Source organism: Pelecanus crispus, chromosome 1 (genome assembly GCF_030463565.1).
Source record: "Pelecanus crispus isolate bPelCri1 chromosome 1, bPelCri1.pri, whole genome shotgun sequence".
Lineage (NCBI taxonomy): Eukaryota > Metazoa > Chordata > Aves > Pelecaniformes > Pelecanidae > Pelecanus > Pelecanus crispus.
Window position 1 is genome coordinate 223,965,991 of NC_134643.1, and position 19,501 is coordinate 223,985,491.

Consider the following 19,501-nt stretch of genomic DNA (forward strand, 5'->3'; position numbering starts at 1 on the left):
ATAAAAAGCTCAACTCGCAGGCAATCTGAAATCATCTTCTGCATGACAAAAGTACCCCTTGTGCAATGGGAATTTTTCCTAGCAGGTCCGGTAGATTCAGCACTATGTGCTCGCTGCCAAAAGTTCATCAGCTCATGCAGATGTTCAGACCCCTCTGCCTTTATCAAGGTCCCTAATTTCTGCCTTGTGCCAAGAAAACCCTTCAAGTCAGGTGTGTCGTATCTGACACTGGACCCCCATCCTGCCAGCAGACTGCTATACACTCTGATCAGTGGCTCCGCTGCGAAGAGAAAGAGTTATTTCTTCCAGGACAGGTTTCCAGATTCTGGGTTTTTATATTTACCAGCTGTGAATTTGAAACCTTTAATCCTCAAGCGCTGTTTTCCTAATGATGCAGAGAGTGATTTAGGTGCAGGGGTAGGAGGCTGCAACCCTCCAGGAACGTAACTCGTGGACACAAAACCCTAAAGTAAACACGCTGCCTTGCACCACGCATGCAGCTAAACAATGGCATCAGCAGCGATAAGTCACTTATTCCCCTGAGCAAACCCATGGCCTGATCCTTACAGTTTCTCTGGCAAAAATCCCCCTTGTTTCTCAATGCCTGCCCCGAGCAAGGGCTTCAGGATGTCGCACAGTAGCTGATTCCGTCTGGAGCACAGTGGTGGCTAGGACCCAGCAAGAGCCCAGAGAGGAGTCCGGAGGAAGACAAGCAACATAATTTAAAGCAGACACTGTCCCACATAAGGTTATTTCCCTGAAAATGCCTTCGCTATGAAGTTACGAGTGAGCCTCTTGGCGTCCCGAACGGGTGAACGTGAAGCTGAAGAACAATTTCATCGGTACCAGGACTGAGCTGGTTTTGAAGAGCTGGATATGCTTTTTAAAGACATGATAAGCAGTGTCTGGGGATGCGAGAAACCCTTGAAACAAGGTAAATGTGGAATATTCACTCTTTTTAACCCTGAAGACTCTAACACGGCAGCAAACATTCTTCTGTGAAAAAGGATCAGACCCTGGGGAGTTTGGTTTGTCTTTTGTGTGTTTTCTTATATTTAACCTCTCTCTGGCACAGGAGAATATCTCTGTTAATTGTCTAAGCAGTAACAAAAATTACCTTTGGGGGAAATTTGGAAGGTGTTGCTGTTGTTAACTACAAGCAACCTCTATGAAGTGGTTTCAGGGTTAATATTGTAATAGAAATGGAGGCAAATATTGTTCTGGAGTGGGAACTGGGGTTAAACGCTGGTTCTTCCATGCTTTCAAATGTGTCTTGGGGCAAATCACTGCTTTTGTCTGTCTTTGCCCACCCATCTGTTAAGTGGGCTTGCTGACATGGTTTGCGTACCATGCTTTTTCTAGAATCTAAATTATCTGACCCATTTAATAAGATTCCTTGGAGGTGTTACTCACTGAAATCACCTATATTTTTCAGCTGTGTCTGGGTAATTTTGAAGTACTCTGATGGAAAGCTATGACACTGAATGCAGTTTAGAGCTCAATCCTGCTCTGAGGTATGCTGGGATTTTTATCACAGCTGCCAGTGGGAGAAAACTGGCACCAAGCATGAAGCTACTTCAACTCTGGGAAAGCCTCAGAGCACTAAAAGCTCCTTTAGTTCAAGCTGCTGCTGCTCCCGGACCATTTTTGTAAGCAGTGGTTAGAGACATCAGTGGCAGTGCCAGCAGGCAGGGTTTAGTGGTGATGCTCTCTGACACCAGGGCAGTGGGGGTCCTGTGAGCCCTGAGCTCTGCACTGGGAGCGGGTGGTGGACACCTGAGACCTCCCCAGAGGGCAGAGAGGAGGGGGACACAGTGCTGTGTCACACTAGGTGGGTCTAAAGGTTGTCCAGAGGAAAGCTAGGCAGAGAAAAGCTCTTCAGCCGAACTGAGTATCACCTTGGGAAGGGAATCTCCATGAGCAAGGAGGTTGTGCTGTACCATGAGGAGCAGCTTACCCTCCTCTGGATGGAGTCCATGTGGTCTTGTACTGGAAGAGACCACCACGTCCTAGTGCTTCGGGGTGTGACAGCCACCTTAGAAACCCTTGCGTCCTTGCTTACTACAGATCTGTCTTATGCAGCAAGCCATTAAATGAGGTTTTTGTGTTCAAAGGCATCAGTTTGCCAGTTGCTTTATAAACCTATAATTTAGGAAGTTTCAAAGCATGTTAAGATCCCAGATTGTGTCAGGTTTATCACTGAAGAAGCAAAGGGACCATTTTTTGAACTGGCAGTGTGACAAGAGCAGACATTGCAGAGCACATGGGACACACGCTGTCCATCAGGGTGGTGCCCTGTTGTGGGTAATATCCATGGAGATTTCGTCAGCTTAATTCATTGGATTTAAACAGAAACAATTTCCATTTGTGTGCTCTGAGTAAAGCTCTGTAATCACTGGTATGTTTGCCTTTTCTCTCAGTTCCAGCAAACTAATACCCAAATGATAAAACTCATTTTCTCCTCCTTAGCAGAAGCACCTACTCCTCTAAGCCTGGGGAATGAGGAACAGAGGAGGAACAACAGAGACATTATAGATGGTGGTATCAACAATTCCTCCTTCCATAGGATGATTCCAGTGTATTTTGCAACCAATTATTAAAAGGGTAGAGAATGAACATTCTTGGTCTTGTTTTAGAGGAGGGAAACAGAATTCAGATCCTGCTGCTGAGCCCCAAAGACAAACTCCAAGCTCTTTCACCTTGGGGTCCCAGATCATCATCCATTACTAGTTGTTTCCCTGCACTGGAAAGAATGTGAGACCTGAAAATAGCGTAGCTGTGGTCTAAGCCTCCCCAGTTTCTCTCTTCCTAGTACACAACTCTTTTCTCTGGTTGGGAAGTGGAGGGATGGGCAGGTTCCCATAGTGAACCTGTTGGCATTGCTGTTCAGCAATTGCCATTGCTGCGCAGAAGCGTGGCCCTCAGCTGCATCCCTCAAACAGTGACTAAGCGGAGGGATCCCCACCAGCTGGGAATGATCCCATCTCTTTTGTTTCCAGCCTCCTGATGCTCTGTGGGTGGAAGCCGCTGAGTAACGGTACGTTGATGCCGGTTTTTGGCGGCACATGTGCATGGAATTGGTGTGTGTTTGGAGCTTGCCAGATGCAAACTTGCTCCTGGAAAGACTTAAGAGCAGTGATAGCTAAGCACTGCTGCATGGCTTCCAGTTGGGAGCTGGCGTGTGTCTCACCGGCTCTGGATGTGGGCAGGACCAGATCAAATCTGCCTGCAAGAAGCCATACAAATACAGACAGATTCAGCACATTTGCAACAGAAGCTGTCATAAAGAAGTGATATCTGGAGCTCGCATCAGTGGTGACCACAGCCAGAGATCTCATTACTGTCTGTCCAGAAACAAGCCATTTGAAGGATGAATGCTTTCCCTTGGCTTCATTTGCATTTTTTTTCCTATTGCCCAGTGACAGACCTCCCAGTGCTGTTTGCTCTTTTGCAGTAATTTCTATGTTTTTTTTTTCTGGAGTGCTTTCCAAACAGTTAAACTCTGATGAATCCTTTGCTTCACTCAAATCCATTCCATCTTATATCTGTCTCTTTGAAAAGCATCTGCTTTCAAATGTACTAAAAGCCTGCCCATACCCTGGGATGTATAAAATGGAAAACTAACATTTGGACAAAAAGTTCTCAGTCCATCCTTTAAACTGTTTATATCAACTCAACAAATCTGGATGAGTGTGTAAAAGCTCTTTGACACTCTGGCATGAGAGGGGCAGAAAATGTTGTGGATGGAAATGGAAACTGTTCCTAATGCTTGTTGTTTCTGAGTGGCACCCGTTCTCTTTGCTCAGGAGAGCATCCCAAAACTCCAGCCCAGTTGAAAGTACCTGAGCTGCCTCTATGGGGAGAATGAAGGTAACTTGGTGTTCAGTGGTTATCTTTCTCTGTGACACCAGACATGCTGTCCAGCTTGAGCATCTGGACTTCATTGGGTGACCTCATCTAGGTAACATCTAGGCAGCAGCTGAAATCACACTAGGGCAATCCCATGAAATGCTTTGGACCTTCCTTTCAAGTCCTCATATAAATGTCTCTTTTTCCCACCAGGCTCAAAGGGATACAAAGGTACATAGGTAGGTGGTAAGTGCTGCAGGCTCAGAGATGTGTTAATTTATCGCGCTGCATCTGTGCTTCTCCATGTTAGATGATGAACTGGTGCCAGATTTCGCATGCGTCAACCACTGTATCACATTTGAAATCTAACCGTAATTACTTTTACCTACAGAACCATGAAACTATACGTCATCTTCTTCCTGGCAGTGGTGAACAGAGGGACCTCTAACTATCAGCCTACAGAGGGGATGTCTTGTGAAATGGTAAGGCTGTCTACCCACTCAGGCCCCTTGGGATCCTGGAGGAGGTCAGGTCCCCCTTGTTACAGGCACTGCACAAATAGCTACGGTCTCTGAGGAGGGAAACCCCGCCAGGACCAGGGTCTCTGTGAAGGCAGAGGTGGGCTTTGCTGGGTTCGGGGATGCTCAGCAGGCTGTTCTCAGGCTATGTCCTTGTTGTAGTGACAGCACATAAAAGAGGGGGGAGGAAAAGAAGGGTCATTATCTCATTTTTTTTCTAAGGGGGAGCTGGTTAAAAGAAATTTGACCTGATTTCCCCAAGACTGTACAGGGGTTCTGTGGCTGAGACAGTGAAAGAACTTAGACTTAAAATCAACTCCTTTATATCAAGCCTGAGTTCTTTGTGCTTTAAATAAAGTGTCTTCTGTGAAATACATCTATACCCACCCTTTTGTAAGGGAGATGGACGTCCTCTGCCCCAACACAGTGTTGCTGCCAGGGGAGTTGTACCTTACTTTTGCTGGAGTGAAGAAGTGACAAAGCCTCTCACTCCAGTACAAAATTTGCTTCTTGAATTTTTGCAAGCACCTGGTACAACATTATATTCAGAGGCTGCTGCCATCGGTGGAATTTTGGGTTTTTCGATCATGGGGAGGTTTACATGGCACCAGGCCTGCTGGCGGCTGATGGAGATCAGCTGTCTCCAAAGGGGAAAAGGATTCTTGCCCATGAGTTGGCGGGACTCATTGAGAGGGCTTTAAACTAGGTTTGAAGGGGGAAGGGGAAGGGGATATAAATGGGCCAGCTAGTGAGGAGCCCAGGGGCCGCATGGCAACATTGGGGGCGAAATCGATAGCCCAGCTCAAGTGCATCTACACCAATGCATGCAGCATGGGCAACAAACAGGAGGAGCTGGAAGCCCTTGTGCAGCAGGATGGCTATGACATAGTCGCCATCACAGAAACGTGGTGGGATGACTCTCATGACTGGAGTGCTGCACTGGATGGCTATAAGCTCTTCAGAAGGAATAGGCAGGGAAGGAGAGGCGGTGGGGTGGCTCTGTATGTTAGGGAGTGTTTTGACTGTATAGAGCTCAACAGTGGTGATGATAAGGTTGAGTGCTTATGGGTAAGGATGAGGGGAAAGGCCAGCAAGGCGGATGTCCTGTTGGGAGTCTGCTATAGACCACCCAACCAGGATGAAGAGAGAGATGAAGCATTCTATAAGCAGCTGGCTGAAGTCTTGCAATCGCTAGCCCTTGTTCTCGTGGGGGACTTCAACTTGCTGGACATCTGCTGGAAATACAACACAGCAGAGAGGCAGCAGTCTCAAAAGTTCTTAGAGTGTGTAGAGGATAACTTTCTGATGCAGCTGGTAAGCGAGCCTACCAGGGGAAGTGCCTCCTTGACATGCTGTTTACTAACAGAGAAGGGCTTGTGGGAGATGTCATGGTTGGTGGCCGTCTTGGGCTTAGCGACCATGATATGATAGAGTTCTCGATTCTGGGTGATGCCAAGTGGAGGGGCAGCAAAACTGTTGCCATGGACTTGTGGAGGGCAGACTTTGGCCTGTTCAGGATGCTGGTTGGGAAAGACCCTTGGGAGGCAGTCCTGAAAGGCAAAGGGGTCCAGGAAGGCTGGGCCTTCTTCAAGAAGGAAGTTTTAAGGGAGCAGGAGCGGGCTGTCCCCGTGTGCCGTAAGACCAACTGGCGGGGAAAACGACCGGCCTGGCTGAATAGGGAGCTTTTGCAGGGATTCAGGGAAAAAAGGAGAGTACTGCCTTTGGAAGAAGGGGCAGTCAACTCAGGAGGAGTACAGGGATCTTGTTAGGTCCTGCAGGGAGGAAATTAGAAAAGCAAAAGCCCAGCAAGAAGTTAATCTGGCCAATGCTGTAAAAGATAATAAAAAATGCTTCAGCATCAGCAATAAAAGGAGAGCCAAAAAGGATCTCCATCCTTTGCTGGATGTCGGGGGGAACATTGTCACTGAGGACAAGGAAAAGGCTGAGGTACTTAACGCCACCTTTGCCTCTGTGTTTAATAGCCAGACTGGTCATCCCCAGGGTATTCATATATTTACCTGGACTTTACCTGGACTTTAGCAAAGCTTTTGACACCATCTCCCATAATATTCTCCTTGGGAAGCTGACAGCCCATGGCTTGGATGGGCGTAGTCTTTGCTGGGTAAAAAACTGGTTGGGTGGCCGAGCCCAGAGAGTTGTGGTAAATGGAGTTAAATCCAGTTGGTGGCCAGTCACGAGCGGTGTTCCCCAGGGCTCAGTTTTGGGGTCAGTCTTTAGTATCTTTATCGATGATCTGGATGAAGGGATTGAGTGTGCTCTTAGTAAGTCTGCAGATGACACCAAGCTGGGTGGGAGTGTCGATCTGCTGGAGGGTAGGATGGCCCTGCAGAGGGACCTGGACAGGCTGGACCGATGCGCTGAGGCCAACTGTATGAGGTTCAACAAAGCCAAGTGCTGGGTCCTGCACTTGGGTCACAACAACCCCATGCAACGCTGCAGGCTTGGGGAAGAGTGGCTGGGAAGCTGCCTGGCTGAAAAGGACCTGGGGGTGTTGGTAGACAGCCAGCTGAACATGAGCCAGCCGTGTGCCCAGGTGGCCAAGAAGGCCAACAGCATCCTGGCTTGTATCAGGAATAGTGTGGCCAGCAGGAGCAGGGAGGTGATTGTCCCCCTGTACTCGGTGCTGGTGAGGCCGCACCTGGAATACTGTGTCCAGTTTTGGGCCCCTCACTACAGGGAGGACATTGAGGTGCTGGAGTGTGGCCAGAGAAGGGCAACAAGGCTGGTGAAGGGTCTGGAGCACAGGGCTGATGGGGAGCGGCTGAGGGAACTGGGGTTGTTTAGTCTGGAGAAGAGAAGGCTGAGGGGAGACCTTATCGCTCTCTACAACTACCTGAAAGGAGGTTGTAGTGAGGTGGGTGTTGGTCTCTTCTCCCATGTAGTTAGTGATAGGACAAGAGGAAATGGGCTCAAGCTGCACCAGGGGAGGTTTAGTTTGGAAATTAGGAAAAATTTTTTCACTGAAAGGGTGGTCAAGAATTGGACCAGGCTGCCCAGAGAGGTGGTGGAGTCCCCATCCCTGGAGGTGTTCAAAAAATGGGTAGATGTGGCACTTCAGGATGTGGTTTAGTCTAGTCTACCCTTGATTGGTTTAGTGTGGACTTGGTAGTGTAGGTTAATGGTTGGACTGGATGATCTTAAAGGTCTTTTCCAACCTAAACGATTCTATGATTCTATGATTCTATAAATGTTATTAACAGCTGAACTTGCTCCCTTCCCTATCCAAGGTTTCTGACTGTAACAGGCCATTTAAAAATACTTTTTTTTTTTTTTTTTTGAATGTCGAAGCTGTTCAGCACAAATCCTCAAGAATTTCCAAAATAGGGAAAAAAATAATTTGCTAGCTGTACACATCTCCCTTATGGGACTCATTCCATTCCTGCCCACCCTGCCGTATTACTGCACTTCCTGAATTCCAGAGAAATTAAGACCTAGTATATATAAAAATATCTTGGGAAGGTGACTGGGTAGCTCAATTCATTGGCTGGGGAGGGAAGACTGATGAAGCCACTGTACACATGACTGCTTGTGTCCCATGTATCATAGTCACATGAAGGCTGGACAAGACACACAATAATCCAAGTAGATTAGCCCCATCCCATTTCTTGATGGGTCACAGATCAGGCTGATTGCTGAGAAGTAAACACATGCTTGTTTCTACCACTCCACTATAAACCATTTTCATCAAGCCAAGAACCCAAGGCTCTACACAACAGGGCTGGGATAAATTTGGCCCCGACAGAAAACGTGCTGCATTTGGGGGCAGGGATGCTCGTCTGGTCTAAATTAACAGCTCAGCATCACTAATGTTGATGGAGCTTTGCTCATCTTCCTTCAGTGAGCGTTTGGTCCAATGGAAGGAGGAGGGTGTAAATCCAAACACAGCTTAAAGAAAGAGGGAGCTACTGGATTAGCTGATAGGTCTGTCAGGAATTCCTCTTACTTCACGTGATGACTTTTCATCACAGCCTCGCTGTTTTACATTGTACTTTCCTTGTGGTGACACCTTTAGAATAGCAAGTCTCAGAAATTAAAACTTTCATCCCAGATCTGCTGGAAGAAGCATGAATCAGAAACCTGTGCCCCTCTCTGACTCACCACTGGTGCTCCTGTCATTGAACCAGTCTTGTAAAAGAGGTTTTAGGAAGTAAACCATCCCTACCAGACCCCTGACATGGGAGTGACCTGCAGTGATTATACATGTTAACTGCACATCCTCCCATCTGAGAGACAGCAAGGCATAGCTTAAATGTCAGGAGGTTCTTCCTAACTCATATTGATATCCAAGGAGAAGGATTTCCACTAGTTCACATTTCACCTCCCAAAGAAAGATGTTTCTGCTAATTCATGATAACTGGGAAAGGATGAGCTTTCAAACAATTCATAGAAGGGAAGGGGTTTCGCAAATTATATATTACCTTGCACCAAGGTTGTGCAAGAACGTATGCATATCTGGCTATCACAGGTCAGTTGATACATGGTACCTGGGCAAATTGCTAAGATTTTGTTGTGTAGCTGATCATCCACCTGGGCAGCTCTTCTAGAGAATGGGCATGGACACTGTGCAAGTGCAAGTCAATGCCAAGTGGCTCCAGCCCAAATTCTTTTGTTCAAGCACTCATGAGTAGATGTGGGACAACACAGGTAGATGCTTGGATCCAGCTGCTTTGTTTATGGGGCTTTTACTAAGGTGGGTGACAGCTTCACCCAGTGCTGAGCAGTAAAGAATCAGAGTCAGAATCCAAGTGATGCTCAACTTTTGAGCTGTTGGGTCATTTTTTCACCAGCACCTGAATGGGACCAGATGCCGAAGGGACCAAGTGCTCCCCATCCTGCAGTACTTCTTGCCAATGGACTTGAAACAAAGTGGCGGCATCGGCAGAGATTATGAAGTTGGAATGTGAGACTGGCAAAAACCTCTTTTCCAGCCTCAGGCTGCCAACCCATTGGGCTATGGGGTGGGAGGAGGGGAGATACACACGCAAACAGATGCTGTTTGCTCTGTCCCACTGAGACGTGCTTCATCTTTTCTTCTTAGTGCCGATGAGAATAAAATTCATGCAGTTTGAGCCTCAGGGGAGAAAAGACGGTGCAGAACAGACTAGATAAGAAATTCAGCGAAGATCAAAATAGTCAGTGAAAAGGAATGAAAGTTAAAAAAAATGGGAGGGGAAATGTTATAGGAACAAATGGCAGACAGCGGGAGGTATAGATTTTATCAGTCCCTTTTATCACTGGGAGGGTTCAGTGGATGCAGATTAAAGGCCCAATCCTGAAAGATACATGGTGAACTTGGACTGACCTCTCCCACACTGACTTCAGTGAAAAGCAGCCGACTGATGCTGATGGGAGTTGGATCAGGACTTTGCTACGGTGCTGGATGCCCGGAGGGAGCACAGGGTGCATAACACTTGTTGAGATCTGGCTCAAAGTGTGGGAATAAACCTGGCATTTGCCTCAGGCTGCAAAGTGGCTGTTGCTTTTTCACTCTGGATTTTTGCAACCTTCTGGCTTCTCCCTCTCCACAAAATGAAGACAACACTTGCTGCTCCATTCCTGAGCCCCGGAGCTAAGCCCAGCACTGTCAACATTTTAGCTCGAAATAAGAAATTCTACAGTGGCTTTGCAGTAAAGAAATAATGTCAGGAAGAAGCCAGAAAATTCCCTTCTCTTTTTTTCTGATTTGTTTAGCTGGGGGAGATTTGAGTGATGTGGAGGGAAAAAAAGGAGGGAATTCAGGTTTTAATAGGCCATTTACTTGGGATCTTTGGGAAAGATGTATCATGGGAAGGACTGTGGAGCAGCCTGTGTATATCTAGAGTTTGGAGGAGCACTCACTTCTCTGGCACATTTTTGTGTGGTCTCCAAAACTCACATGATGCAAAAGAGATTCATAAAATGCTGACTATTGCCCCACTTCTCCTAAACAGACCTGACACTTCATTCACCTAAAAGTTCACATGAAACAGATGGCTTTTAATATTTTTTACTTTTAATATTTCTTTAATGTCTGAAAAGCTTTGCGTCATGGAATCTGGATTCTGCTTCTCCATAGAAGTTAAGATCCAACAGATTTTTTTTTCTTTCTTTTCTTTTTGATCTTTCTACAAACAGTACATGACCCAGTCACCCAAATACATTCATAACAAGAGTTTTCCTACAGTAAATTAAATGCTGCCTAAGCCTTTCGCATTCCACTTCCTCCCGCTGCTGTATGTTCTCCTTAATAACAAAATACAGCTTGACATTTATGCAAGGATGATCATGTTCATGTTTCCAATGCTCCTTATGTACACACATTCCAAATTTTGCTCTGGAGACAGATTCAGTCCTAACTGCAGTTGAACAGTCATGCATATAGAAGAAGAATTTGACTCTGACACTTTGCTTTTCCTCTACCCTGTTGCTGAGAATTGGACTAAAAAGGCATGACCCTCACTGCACATCGCAGCTTTTTTTCCTCACAAAAGCTGGCTTTCCATAATTTCTCCTTTCCGTGTTGTATCATGGGTGTCTTGTGTGGGTGTTTTCATAAGGCATGCTCCCCATACAAGAAGGGAACTGTTGCCTTAAGAAAAGGATGAACATGGATGGTAAAAGCAGGAAAAGTTTGGAGATTTGCATTAGAAATATTTCAGTTATTGAATGACCCATTTGGTTAAAGATGCATTGCTTAAGTAAGCCATGGCTAAAGGAAGACATGATCAAATATCTGAGGGTGTGACTAAGAAGGAGAGATATGGTTTTTTTGCTATAGGATCCTTATATGTTTCTCCACCTCCTTGCTTTGGGACCTGTGCTGCCAACAGAGTGAAGCTCTTCTAAGTACTACTTACTATTGCAAGTAGATTTTGCAAAATCTAATACAGTGATGAAGCTGAGAAAATTAAACATCAGAACAAAAGTGAGGAAATGGTGCTTGATTGCAATGGAAAGAGAGCAAAACTCCTTCACTTGGGACTATTAAAATGAGCCCAGGAGAAAGGTACAAAAAGGAGAACATTTAGTAGGTATCACATGCAGATAAAACTCTACTGTTGTAAGTCAGAAATGTCTTTAAAATGCAAACGAGTGCTGTTAGCTGCAAAGAAGCATTAGGATTGTTGTTCTTGCTGTCTGAATGCTCAGAGAAAATAGTGTGATCAGTGTTTCAGAAGAAGGATGTGCCTGGATGCTGAATGTTATTTTCTTTATATTTCATGCAAAGATGTTTTTCATTTGTCACGTGACAACCCCTTTTCTCTCTTTTTCTGGCAGGCAAACTTACAGGCATTTTGCCACAACAAAGACCTCCACCAAATCCCTCGTGAGCTCCATCCGAATGTAAACAAAATCGATCTGTCTGAAAATATGATTCAAAGCATCCCTGAAATGCCGTTATCATTTTACACTTCCCTCCAGTGCCTGGATTTAAGCTCTAACCAGATAAGCTTCATCACGCCTGGAGTCTTTGCACACATGACAAGTTTGCTGGAAATAAATTTAGCCAACAATCACTTATATGAGCTTGCTCAGAATGGGACAGAGGGGATTGGACTTTTACCCAAGGTGGAAATACTGGACTTGTCCCACAACAGTCTGTACAACGGGATGGCTGAGTATTTCATTAAACAAGCTCCAGCACTGCGGTATCTTTCCTTGGCAGACAACAGTATTATAATGATATCACAAAAGATGTTTCAGGGATCTCCCAGTCTTGTGGAGATTGATCTCCAGAGTAATATCATCATGGAAATAGAAGAAGGTGCTTTTGAGACTCTAGTGAACCTTTCCAAACTCAATCTCTCCATGAATTCAATTACTTGCATCTCTGATTTCAACCTCAGGCAGCTGGAGATACTTGACCTTAGCAGGAATAGCATTGAGACCTTCCACACTGCAAAGTCAGATGATGAATATAGCTTAAGATGTTTGGATCTGAGTGAAAACAAACTGTTTCACTTCCCAGTCTTCCCCCAGGTAAATAAGCTGGTAACTCTGAATTTATCAAAGAATTTAATACAGCTCACTGCTGAATCCCCACATAACAAAATGGACTATATGGAAAATGAATGGATGGATGATGCTTTTCATCTTCTTGATCAGAAGCAAAGTAGAAATAAAAGTTCTCTTTATTTATCCCAGCTTGTATATTTAGACTTAAGTTATAATGAAATCAAATCCATTCCGGATGAGTTCTTTGAATCAATGGTATCCCTTCACACCCTTAATCTCAGTAAAAACTGTCTTCAGGCATTTGCAGTAACTTATGACAGTGCATTGATCTCCCTAACAGTTCTTGACTTGAGCTACAATGCTTTGCAGAACCTTCTCCTAGATGCTGGCACGTTGTCAAATTTGAAGGAGCTCTATATTCAAAATAACCATCTTCAGACCCTGCAATTTGATATCTTCTCAAGTCTTCCCAGCCTCAGACTACTTAATCTACAGAGCAATAATATCAGCCTTTGCAGCATGTACTCAGGATTAGCTAAGCAAAGACTTGCTGGAGAGGAAAGTGGTTGCATATCATTTGTTGGTTCTCCTACTCTTCAGTACTTGTACCTAGCTGACAACATGTTGAACATCCTACCATCATACACTTTCTACAAGACTTCTCTGATTGTCTTGGATCTCTCCTTGAACCCCGGACTGAAAATAGAAGTTAAAGCATTATCAGGACTGGAAAAGTCTCTGGAATATTTGTATTTACATGGCAATAGCCTGACAGATATAAATATTGACCTGCCTTGTTTTAGTCACCTTAAACATTTAAACCTCTCTGAAAATCAGCTGAACTGGCTGCCTAAGTGGGGTAGTGACTCTCCACTGGAAGTTCTGGACCTGCGGAACAATAGGTTTAGTACATTACAGAACAGCAATATTTTAGCATTAGAAAATTCCCTTAAAAACTTGTATCTCACTGGGAACCCACTCAACTGCTGTGGAAACATCTGGCTTTCATCAATGATCCAGAGCAAAAATGTCCAGATCCCCAATGTGGAGCACTTAACGTGCCAGTACACTCAGAACTTTGGGTACCAGGAAGAAATGCACATCAGAAACTTTAGACCAGAAGACTGTGAAAAAGAGGATCTAAAGAAAATCAACTTTCTTATTATATTAACATTTGTGTTGGTTTTATCCGTGATCATCATTGGTGTGGGTTCATTTTTTTGCTTCCGCAGGCAAAACTTTAGCCACCAGTTTAAAGCATAGGAACACATAATGCCTTGAAAACCGAAGAAATCAGGTGCTACACTGCCAGTGTGTAGAAATGAAGGGTAAAATTCTCATCTTTGGTTTTTAACTGTGGATTTTAAGACAGTTTCAAAGTGCCCCTGAACTGCACCACTATAGTGCTCTGGGTTGCCGGGACTGAAAGGAGAATTTGTCGTGTTTTGCACTTGCTTCATTCACAAGCAGATCTGCCTAAAATGTTTATACAATGGTAGAAGAGGCCACTGTAAAGCCTTGCTGTTGTTTTGAGGGATGTGTAATTTAAACCAGACAAAAAGAAAAAGCCCTCTAAGGTCTTGAGACTTTTCACTAAGCTCAGAGATACTTTGTGGTAAAGACTTTATGCAAATTGAGCACTGTAACTGAATCACCTTTTTATGACAGTCATTAATGACATCAACTGAGTAGGAAAGCCCTTCTCAAAGTTATGTGCCTCCATGAGATATTTTGCTTTGAGCTATGAGCTTTGCTTTTTCCTAACTGGTTAGAAATAACAGCTTCTAACCCTTCTTAAGCTTAAATAATATAAGCCAACACCAGGGCAGGCCAATAAACAATCTTTCAGTCCTTAAAGTTGGTTGCAAATCTCTCATGAGTTCCAAACCAATGAGAATTTAGCTAAAAAAGGAAATCACAATTCATGACTGTTGTGCTTATGGCTGCCATTTAGAAAATCCACAGCTATCCATGGGAAGCAAAGACCTTGGTGGTAGGAACCTCTTTGGATACCTCCCTTTGCTTGTAGTATGTTGCTCCAGCCACTGGAGCAAGACACGAGAGGTAGATGAGGTTAATTAGTCTTGGCATTTAATATCCACGAGGGATGTAAGAGAAATCTCACGCGTGAAACAGCTGCATTATATGTTACCCAGACCTGCTCAGAAGGTCACAGGTCCACAGTTCAACTCAAAGAGGAGAAATTTGCCCCTCACGTGCAATACATATTTAACTGGGTTTAATGTGAAGAGATTCATCTCTGGGGTGAATGCTTTTTGAAAGAAAAATCTTGGAGAATGAATTTCAACCAGCTACCATTGGACTGAAGTGGTTCTATTTCTAAGGAAAACTGTTGGGAACTCACTGCATACAGCTGCATTTCAATGCAAAAAAATAATATGTCTATTTTTAAAGGTCACAGAAGGTTAGACAGCAAGAAGGTGTTTTAAAGATACCAGTGTGCAACAATACACAGGGAACCTAGTCCTGGGCCATTATTCAGGCCAGAGGTCCGCTGCCTATCCCTAAAAAGAGATTATGGTCTAGAGGACGGGCTGCAAGAAAGTTATGTAGATCCTGATTCTGTGATGGGTTTGACATAGCCAACCTGTTGTGTTGCTAAAAGCTGACACTGACATACATTATGCCCCATACTCTGACAGCAGATTCACCCTCTTGCAGTGAAAAGAAACTCAACAGTGGCAGCCCGACCTACTAACAGGGTTCAATGGCTTCGAAAGGAGCTATATCAGGTTTTCTATTAATGCCAGGAACTGTACTTTAAGGCACATAAGAGAAATAGAGGTCAAACCAAAACCTGTCCAGGTAAATAACTCAGTCAAATTGCTGCTCCATTTCTGTTTCTTCCAGCTAGTGAATGTCAAAATTAATACACTACAAAAAGGTGTATAATTCTATTTTTAAATCAGTTATGTAAGAAACTGGCTGGTAGTTTTCATTGTGAAATTTTGTACAATAAAAATACCTTTGAATTTTGTAAAAAGCACAGGGTTGTGAATATATTAAAGCACCAGCTTGGAATGCTCCACAGATAAAAAGCTATGTCTTCCTATTTTTCTATGGTGTTCAGACTCCACCTTAGACCTCTACCTTCTGGTCCTGAAGCGGGGACAGCTGCTCCATATCTTAGAGTACAACCATTAGAGAACAAGGAGATCTACCGAAGATGCAGGCAAGCATTTGCACAAACAGTCAGCAGCAGTAGGGCCTAATCTAACATCTACAAAAGCCTATGCTACCCATTGGCTCAAGTTCTTATTCTTGTAGGAGAAAGTTTGCAGAAACAGCAATCCCAGGGATTAGCTGGAAGCCCAGTGCTGAAGTCGGTGAGCTTTTCCTTTGGTATGAAAGCAAGCTGAGCTGTAGGCCCAGATGTGGGCTAATTTATCCACACATTGAGTTCATGCATTTTGTGTCGAGCACAGCAAGATTGTATCTCCTTCTGAGAGCCAGTATTAGCTTGGCTGCCATGGCTGGAATTAGTTAATAACCTGATGACAGAGCCAAACCCGTTTAATTAATGGTTTTAACACTGCTTTTGTTTGGCTCTACCAAAAGGAAGTGCTTGTTATTACTAAACATCTGGGACTAATTAGACTTCCATTGACTTCCCTGGGAGCAGAAACAGCTTTCTCGAGGAATAAGCCTCAGGAGTAAAGTGCAGCATGGCTCATTTGGATTTCTCTGTTAGCACCATAAGCAACCCAGAAGTGACATGAGCCCGCTCCGGCTAATTCTGTTATTCTGGATGGGATGAGGAGCATGAGGAAAAGAAAATATAAATAAAAGAACAAAGAGAGGGAAAACAGGGAGAAATGGGAGCTCTCCATGATATTGTTCCCCAAAATAGGGGTACGCAGATGACAGCCCCAACTCTTGCCTCCCCTGTCTGCTTCTGTGCCTGCCCAAACACCAAAGTACCTGATCCTGCATCAAACCTAGCTGTTATTCACACATTACACACCTTTCCACCAGTTAGCCCCATTGTCCTGGTAGGTTGGCACAGTACAGGCTGTTTTGACTGTGATTTTGCAACCCAAATTTACACCCTCATTCACTGCTTTTTCATAAAGTTGTTGCAACAGCCTCTGTTGATGCAAAGAGAGTTCATGCTGCTTATCCAGGGAATATCCTTCTGGGATTCTGGGATATTGTATTGGGTTTGCGTGGCAGGGTTTTGGTAGTAGGGGGGCTACAGGGGTGGCTTCTTTGAGAAGCTGCTAGAAGCTTCCACTACGTCTGATAGAGCCAGTGCCAGCCGGCTCCAAGATGGACCCGCCGCTGGCCAAGGCCGAGCCCATCAGCGATGGTGGTAGCGCCTCTGGGATAATGTATTCTAGAAGAGGAAAAAAAAAACCAAACCAAAACAAAACCAAAACAGGGACACAAACTGCAGCTGGAGTAAGGAGTGAGAATATGTGAGAGGCAGGACTCTGCAGACCCCAGGGTCAGTGCAGAAGGAGGGCAGGAGGTGCTCCAGGCGCCGGAGCAGAGATTCCCCTGCACCCCTGGTGCAGCCCATGGCGAGGCAGCTGTGCCCCTGCACCCATGGGGGCCCACGGGGGAGCAGAGATCCACCTGCACCTGGGGAGGAGCCCACGCCGGAGCAGGGGGATGTGCCCCAAGGAGGCTGTGACCCTGGGGGAAGCCCACGCTGGAGCAGGCTCCTGGCAGGAGCTGTGGCCCCATGGAGAGAGGAGCCCAGACTGGAGCAGGTTTGGTGGCAGGGCTGGGGACCCCGTGGGGGACCCACGCTGGAGCAGGCTGCTCCTGAGGGGCTGCACCCCGTGGGAGGGACCCATGCTGGAGCAGTTTGTGAAGAACTGCAGCCCGTGGGAAGGAGCCACGTTGGAGAAGTTCATGGAGGACTGTCTCCCATGGGAGGGACCCCACGCTGGAGCAGGGGAGGAGTGTGAGGAGTCCTCCCCTGGGGAGGAAGGGGCAGCAGAGATGACGTGTGATGAACTGACTGCAACCCCCATTCCCTGTCCCGCTGTGCTGCTTGGGGTGGGGGAGGTAGGGAGAGGGGGAGAAAATCAGGAGGGAAGTTGAACCCGGGAAGAAGGGAGGGGTGGGGGGAAGGTGTTTTAAGATTTGGTTTTATTTGTCATTACCCTACACATGTTTGCACTCCTCTCTCCTACTCAGTTTTGATTGGTAATAAATTAAACTGATTTTCCCCAAGTTGAGTCTATTTTGCCCGTGATGGCAATTGGTGAGTGATCTCCCTGTCCTTATCGCAACCCATGAGCTTTTTCATTACATTTTCTCTCCCCTGTCCGGTTGAGAAGGGAAGTGATAGAGCAGCTTTGATGGGCACTTGGCATCCAGCCAGGGTCAACCCACCACAGATATGTAGTAGAGCATGTGGGATTTATGCAGCCAATGCAAATTTTTTTTAAAATTTTTGCATGTGACAAGTGGCTACCTCTCTGCAATTGTTTGCACGGGGCAGGACAATAGATCTCCTTCAAAGATTTCCTACCACAATTTTCTGTGGTTCGTTCCCAAATATGATCCTCTGGAGTAGAGTCACAGTAGGGTCAGGTAGGTATAAGTACTGGAAGCACTAGAAACACTCCCAGAGAGTCCCTAAAAGTTCAGCAAGTCATGAGTCATGTTGGTCATCCATGGAAAGCCAGGTCTCAGTTTCCAAAGGCGTTGGCTTTTCCTGCAAAGCCAAGAAAAAACAACACCCTAGCAGAGTACCAGAGCCTCTGGTTACAGACCTCTCTGCAGGGACCCTGCTCACCTGCTCAGCCCTGAACTAGCCGGGGTGGATTAGTCTAGTAACTGCCTTCTAATATTTTGGGAGCCTAGAGCATTTGCTTTCCTGTTCCTATGTATTCCCATGCCATTCAGTACCCTCTTACTTGTCTGGGAAGAAACAAAGCAAAACCACAACCTGAATCCCCTGTACCTCCACATGAGAGAAAAACATGTCTTATCTTGCATGGCAAGGTATCCTCTGGCCATATCTATTATTTTCCATAAACAATTCCTATTCTGTTTGCGCACACATGTGCAAAGACGCAGACGCACGCAGGCTAGTATGAGAAATACATCACTTTAGGATTAGCTTTGTTTAACCTTAATTCAAACAGCCTGTACTAAATGATCTTTTATAATAACAACCAGCCCGTGGTGCTGGTGCCTGTGGATTCCTATTTCATGCCTGTCCGTGTGAAGCAATTTGATTGAGATTTTCAAAAGCGATCAATGATTTATTTCAGATGGCTAAAATTGTAGCCTGCATCTTGCCAATCCTGAAACAAGCCTGACTTTCCAGAAAACTGGGTCCATCTCCTCTCAAAACCGAGGCTCTGTAGTATGTCTTATACAAGTCCCAGAAAAAAATGAGATTGTCCAGATGTATATATAATTCTTTCACTTACTGCTTTCTAATGATAGTTGCCTGCTCTGTCAGAGAAGTGTTGAGCATCTGAAGAGCTGAAATACAGCAAAGCTACCCACTAACACCTCCTCTACCCTGTAGTCTGCTCTCAGAAGGACCAAACTAAATATCTCCTCACTCATAGAGCAATTATTCACCTGCTGTTGTAGCTTAATTTGAATGACAGAGGAAAATTATTCATAAGGAAAGAGCAAAAATTAAGTCTAGGGTCTGCAGCTTTCTGACAATGCTGCAACTACCCAGCCAGAGCAGATTTTGGTCTAACAGGTCATGGATTGGTGAGGGTCCAAACAGGTTTTGGCAAGAAACAAGAGGAAAGGGGGATGAGAATATGAGAGCCATCAGAGAACTCAGGGTGAGTGATGGGAAAAGGAGAAAACAAAGTGTTGGTGTAATTCCCTGCAAGTAGTGGAGAGCTGAAAATACTCCAGAGGAACAGGCAGTGATAGGCACCTACCTACCTCTCCCCAACCCAAGAGGTTAGAGGAGATCTGTGAAGCTGCAGCCCATCACTTGTAGTGGAAAAGTGAGAAGAGAGCCTAGGAGACAGATAACAGAGGAGCAGAAATGAAGGATGATAGAAGAAGTGAAAGATGGAAGGGAAATGGAGTAAAGAAGAGGGGTTTAGTACAATTTATGATGGGTAACCAAGAAGTGTAACTGGAAACTGAAGAGCATCTAAGAGAGAGGGGTGGGAAAAGCTTTGCAAAGAGGCTGTCAGAGCCGAGCTGTGCAGGGCAGG

At 45.3% G+C, this 19,501-nt stretch overlaps 1 protein-coding gene across 1 annotated transcript; it reads left to right on the plus strand.

Moving 5' to 3' along the window:
• Window positions 1-911: 911 nt before the first annotated feature.
• On the plus strand, window positions 912-13,586 carry LRRC32 (leucine rich repeat containing 32). Its single transcript, XM_075727753.1, has 3 exons — window positions 912-934; window positions 4,241-4,331; window positions 11,646-13,586. Exons 1-3 carry the CDS (start codon window positions 912-914, stop codon window positions 13,584-13,586), a joined length of 2,055 nt encoding a protein of 684 aa, XP_075583868.1.
• The last annotated feature ends 5,915 nt before the right edge of the window (window positions 13,587-19,501 follow it).

What these genes read in the sequence shown, in the direction of transcription:
- LRRC32 (XM_075727753.1), top strand. Translation starts at nt 912, where the DNA reads ATGCGAGAAACCCTTGAAACAAG. An exon ending in CGAGAAACCCTTGAAACAAG is followed by an intron (nt 935 to 4,240) that starts GTAAATGTGGAA and finishes TTTTACCTACAG; the next exon opens with AACCATGAAACTATACGTCA. An exon ending in AGGGGATGTCTTGTGAAATG is followed by an intron (nt 4,332 to 11,645) that starts GTAAGGCTGTCT and finishes TTTTTCTGGCAG; the next exon opens with GCAAACTTACAGGCATTTTG.